This window comes from Lycium barbarum, chromosome 3, assembly GCF_019175385.1.
Source record: "Lycium barbarum isolate Lr01 chromosome 3, ASM1917538v2, whole genome shotgun sequence".
Taxonomy (NCBI): domain Eukaryota; kingdom Viridiplantae; phylum Streptophyta; class Magnoliopsida; order Solanales; family Solanaceae; genus Lycium; species Lycium barbarum.
Genome location: NC_083339.1, coordinates 34,059,834 through 34,065,824, shown reverse-complemented (window position 1 = coordinate 34,065,824; position 5,991 = coordinate 34,059,834). Strand labels below are relative to the sequence as shown.

Here is a 5,991-nt window from a genome sequence, read left to right as displayed (position 1 = left end):
ACAACTATAGTGGCAAGAACCAGGGGACCTACAATAATAATAATAACTTTAGAAATAGAAGTTCCAATCCCTATATTCAATCAGTTGAATGAGCAAGGGAGTTCTACATTGGAGAGCATGCTTGAGAAGGTGCTAGCCAACCAAGACAAAACATATAGAACATTGAAGGGGTTGATTGAAACTGTGGGATCTCATGCTGCTTCCATTCAGAATTTCAAGTCACAAATGAGGGATATTTCAAGAAAGAATCACCCTCCACAGAAGGGAGCACTGCTGAGTAATACTATTCCAAATTCGAAGAATGGTGGAGGTGGTGTAGATCGTGTATATGTTATCAGTACTCGGAGTGGTAAAATACTCCAGAGTGCTGAAAAGAAGGTGATTGATCTTAAGCTAGTTGTTGAAGAGGAAGAGGAACAATCTAGTATGCCAACTATTATTGAAGAGGTTCCGACAGAGATTCCTATTATCGAGAAGGTTGCTAATATTCAAGAAATTTCAAAGAAGACTGAGACCAGTGACACCAGCAAGCAAACTATTAAAGGGGATCTTCTCCTTTTGACCCAACTTTTTAAATCTACACCTCCCTTTCCTCAAAGGTTGGTGAAGAAGACGGAAGATGCTAAGTGTTAGAGATTCTATGATCAACTAAAGTAGTTATCGATAAACATTCCATTTCCGGAGGCTGTCAAGGAGATGCCCGGATATGTAAAGTATTTGAAAGATTTGTTAACAAAGAAGAGGTCTCTGAAGCACGACACTGTGATTGTGACTCACCATGTTAGTTCGATATTATCTACAACAGTGGTTCAGAGGAAGGAAGGTCCAGGGGCTTTTACTATTTCATGTTCTGTCAACTACCATGACTTTTCTCGTGCTCTTTGTGATAATGGGACTAGCATCAATCTAATGTCGCTTGCTATATACAAGAAGTCGGGGTTGGGGATGCTTAGACCTACTACCATGCGACTACAAATGGCTGATAGATCTATTAAGAGGTCGGTTGGAGTGGTAGATAATATACTAGTTTGGGTTGGTGATTTTCTTCTACCGGCTGATTTTGTAATTCTTGATTTTGCTGTTGATAGGGATATTTATATTATTTTGGGGAGAAATTTCCTTGCTACGGGAAGGGCTCTTATGGATTCCTAAAAGAATGAAATCAAATTTCGGGTCAATGATGAGAAAGTTACATTCCAGCCTAGTAAGGGGATGAAGTTACCGAGTGCTTACGAGAGCATTTCGGTTATTGATTCGATTGGTGTTATTGACGGAGCTATTGAAATCAAGATGGAAGAGAAATGTTTGGGTGAAGCTCTTGTTTCCATTTTGGTGAACTTTGATGCTGATGACATGGAAGGTTATGTGGAGACTGTTAACTAGCTTGTGGTGTTGGTTTCTTACTCATACCAAAAAACGAAGTTGGATCTTGATATTGAGCATAGAACGACTCCTCCAGCAAAGCCATCCTTTGTTGAGCCACCTAAGCTTGAGCTTAAGTAGCTTCCTTCGCATCTGAGGTATGAGTTTCTTGGCCCGAACAACACTTTACTAGTGATTGTGTCTGCATTGTTGAATAAAGAGCAGACAAAGTAGTTGTTGGAGATATTACGTGAATACAGGCGTGCTATAGGCTGGATGATTGCAGACATTCGAGGAATTCCCCCCGGTATATGTGAGCACAAAATCCATCTTGAGGAAGATAGTTCGCCAAGTGTTGAACACCAGAGGAGGTTGAATCCACTTATACAAGAGGTGGTGAAGAAAGAGATCATTAAATGGTTAGATACTAGAGTTGTATATCCTATTGCAGACAACAAGTGGGTGAGCCCGGTACAATACGTTCCGAAGAAGGGAGGCATCACAGGGGTAAAAACGAGTTGATTCTGACTCGGACTGTTACTGGGTGGTGTGTTTGCATGGATTATCGAAAGATAAACTCTGCAACTTGCAAAGACCATTTCCCCATGCCTTTTATTGATCAGATGCTTGATCCGCTGGCTGAAGGTCTTACTATTGCTTTTTAAATGGGTATTTTGGCTACAACCATATTAATATTGCTCTTGAAGGCTCGGAGATGATGAATTTCACTTGTCCTTATGGGAGTTTTACTTTCAACATGATGCCTTTTGGTCTTTGCAATACACCGGCTACATTTTAGAGGTGCATGATGTCGATCTTCTCAGATACGGTTGTGGACTTCTTGGAGGTCTTCATGGATAATTTTTCTACGGTAAGTGATTCTTATGATGAATTTCTTAACCATCTGGGTCGAGTATGGAAGAGATGCGAGGAGACTAATCTTGTTCTAAATTAGGAGAAGTGCCATTTTATGGTTAAGGAAGGGATCGTCATTGGTCATAAAATCTCAGAAAAAGGGATTGAGGATAATGAAGCCAAAACAGACGTGATTGCAAAGCTTCCTCCACCCATCTCAGTGAAAAGTCCGAAGTTTCTTGGGCATATCGGGCTCTATCGGCACTTTATTAAAGATTTCTACAAGATAGCGAATCCCATGTGCAAGCTTCTTGAAAAAAAGGCTAAGTTTGAGTTTGATGAGAAGTGTAGCAAGGCATTTGATGAGTTGGAGGAGTGCCTGACTTCTGCTCCTATTATTGTATCTCCTGATTGGTCTCTGCCATTTCAGTTGATGTGTAATGCGAGTGGTTTTGCTATTAGGGTTGTTCTTGGTCAGAGGCATAATAAGATCATGCACCCGATTTACTATGCCAGCAAAATGCTCAGTGGGGCGCAGATGAACTACACTGTGACTGAGCAAGAGCTACTTGCTATAGTCTATGCTTTTGAGAAGTTTCAAGCCTACTTATTGGGGTCCAAGGTGGTGGTTTATACTGATCATGTTGCATTGAGGCATCTCATGGCGAAGAAGGAGGCGAAACCACAGTTGATTAGATGACTCCTATTGTTGCAAAAATTCAATTTTGAGGTGAAAGATCGAAAGGGGTCCGAAAACTAGGTTGCAGACCATCTCTAACGGCATGAAGAAGATGGGGGACCTTCAGAGGAGCTTGATATAGATGATGCCTTCCCAGATGAGAGGGTCTTAGCAGTATCATTAGTATGCAGATATCGCCAACTTTTTAGTGACGGACATTATTCCAGATGAAATCAAAGCGTACCAGAAGAAGAAGTTCTTAAGAGATTCTCAGCAGTACTATTGGGACGAGCCATACTTATTCTAGACATGCATTGATAACATAATTCAGCATTGTATCCCAGAATCCGAGGTGATGGAGATGTTGAACGCTTGCCATGACTCTCCTGTTGGAGGTCATCATAGTGGAACTTGGACTGCAACCAAGGTTCTTGAATATGGGTATTACTGGCCCACTCTTATCCATGATGAAAACTTGTTGGTATGATTATGTGATCAATGCCAATGACAAGAGAGCATTGGTAGGAGGTAGGAGATGCCTATCAATTTTGTGATGGAGGTCAAACTGTTCGATCTTTGGGGAATTGATTTTTTGGGTCCCTTCGTGAGCTCTGGTGGTATGAAGTACATCCTGGTGGCTATATATTACGTGTCAAAATGGGTAGAAGTAGTGGCTTTACCCAACAATGAAGCCAAGAGTGTAATGGGGTTCTTAAAGAAAAACAACTTTACTCGTTTCGGTACTCCGAGGGCAATCATCAGCGATGGTGGCTCACGCTTTTGTAATAGAGCCTTCGTGGGACTGATGGAAATGTCTGGTGTGAAGCATAGAATGGCAACCCCTTATCATCCTCTGAAGAGTAGCCAGGTGAAAGTTTCTAATAGGGAGATTAAGAGTATTTTGGCTAAGACAGTCAATGCTAATAGGACCGCCTGGTCCCAGAAGCTGGATGATGCTCTTTGGGCTTATCGAACTGCATATAAGACTCCTATTGGGACTTCCACTGTCAGGTTGGTTTTGGCAAGGCGTGTCATTTGCAAGTCGAACTTTAGAAAAAGGCCATGTGGGCGCTGAAGAAGCTGAACTTGGATTGGGAAGAAGCAACTAAACTTTGGTTGTTTCAACTCAAAAAGATGGGTGAGTTTGGGTACCAGGCCTATGAGAGTGCAACTTTGACAAAGAAAGGATGAAATACTATCACGACAAGAAGATCCTCAAGAGAGACTTTCAGAAAAGTGATTCTTTCCTGCTGTATAACTGGAGGATGAAGATCTTTCCGGGCAAGTTAAAATCCAAATAATCCGGACCTTTCGAATTGGTAAGTGTTTCACCCAATGGCTCAATGGAATTGAAAACCATAGATGGGACTCGGACATTTCGGGTTAATGGCCAGAGGGTGAAGCATGACCATTGGTGCATTGATGGAGATAGGATCGTTGACAGACGCAGGCTGAAGCATGGTTACACTCCTGATTCAGAGTAGAGTGGTAACCGTCGTGCCGCGACATTAAACCAAGCGCTTTTTCGGAGGCAACCCATGTTTACATTCTGCAATTTTTTTTTTAGATTGTTTTAATATTTTGTTATGTGTAGGATTCACCAAGGTTGGAGAATGACAGAAGTGGAGAAAACTGCAGAAAAATCTGGAGCTAATCTTCGCCAGAATTTACTGCTGGTAAAAATTTTACGAATCATAAATGGAAGTGTAGATTGAAGTAGAAAAATATGGGTTTATTATTCACGATCTACGCCAGAATCTACGGCCCATATAAAGTTTTGACGGACCATAGATAGAAGTGTAGATTATGGGAAAGAAAATGGGTGTCACTATTCTTGATTTACGCTAGAATTTACGGACCGTCAAATTTATACAGTCCGTACATGGAAGTCCAGGAATCATCTGATTCAATCAATGTTACGATTTTACGCCAGAATTTACTGCCCGTAAAACTTTTTCGGATAGTAAATGGAAGCGTAAAACTGCACCTTCTTTGATGCCACGCCATTTAATGACCCCTTGTAGAGGATAGTATAATGGTCCGTAAACATTCTACGGTCCGTTAAAAGCAAGCGTAAAAGAATGGGTTTATAATTGACTAATGACGGCTAGGGTTTATTACACATAACCATCCAACAACTCCTCCATTACTCCACAATTACTCTCCCACTCAAATTAAAACATATCCCCTCTCTCACTCAATTACTCTCCCACTCAAACACAATCCCACAATTCTCTCCGCCTTCCACTCCCGTTACCTTACCATTACCACCCATTAACAAGTTTTCATCCCCATAAAATCAATAAATCATCCACCTAACATCACCCCGTACAACATCAGCAACAACACCTCTTTGCACTGAGAGGGGATACTAGTGAATTTTTCATTTTTTCTCCTTTGTTTCAACTGATTAACTAAGAATCCTTCAGGTATGTTGATTCATTCATTCCCTATATATTACATGTTGTATTGTATAATGGTGAGGTTGACAAATACCTATTCATTTTCCTATGAACTTGCTTTCAAATTTATGTGTTTTTATCATATGGGGAATGGAATCATGAGTTTAGTTGGGGGTGGGGATTTGGTTTGGTTGTGTATAACATTGCAATTATGGGGGATGAGTAGTCAAAACCTCCATCGAGTCGGTGGGAATTTCGTTTGTCGATTTCGAATTTTGAAGTCACAATTCGTTATGCCCACCAACTGTTCGATTAAATGCCCGAATGAGAAAAAAGTGTAAATCGGGGTGAAGTCTGAGTAACCCCAACATGAGATGAGTAAATAATGGATTTATGATGCTATTTGAATAATGTGGCAGTGAAGGAACTTACTATTCGAACTTGGCATAAAAATTGAGCAGGAGATTGCCTTGATTTAATATTGGAACCTAATGAACGGAATTGGTTAATTTCTTTATTAATGATTTTTTTAGTTTCATGATTTACTCTTCTTCTTGCTCCAAGACACTTAGTGAGTACCCAATACTCAGGCATATCATTATTATTTTTAATGGTATGTTAGGTAATGGAGAAGTGCGGGTACACGAAAATCTTGCGCACTAGGAGTACTTGCTAATCCAGGCTTTTGATGAG

The 5,991-nt window shown here is 40.7% G+C and overlaps 1 protein-coding gene across 1 annotated transcript; it reads left to right on the top strand.

Annotated features, from left to right (window-relative positions):
• The first annotated feature begins 696 nt into the window (after positions 1-696).
• Positions 697-1,152, top strand: LOC132630689 (uncharacterized). The gene has a single exon (XM_060346247.1). The coding sequence runs from the start codon at positions 697-699 to the stop codon at positions 1,150-1,152; it is 456 nt and encodes a 151-aa protein (XP_060202230.1).
• The last annotated feature ends 4,839 nt before the right edge of the window (positions 1,153-5,991 follow it).

What these genes read in the sequence shown, in the direction of transcription:
- LOC132630689 (XM_060346247.1), top strand. Translation starts at nt 697, where the DNA reads ATGCCCGGATATGTAAAGTATTTGAAAGATTTGTTAACAAAGAAGAGG.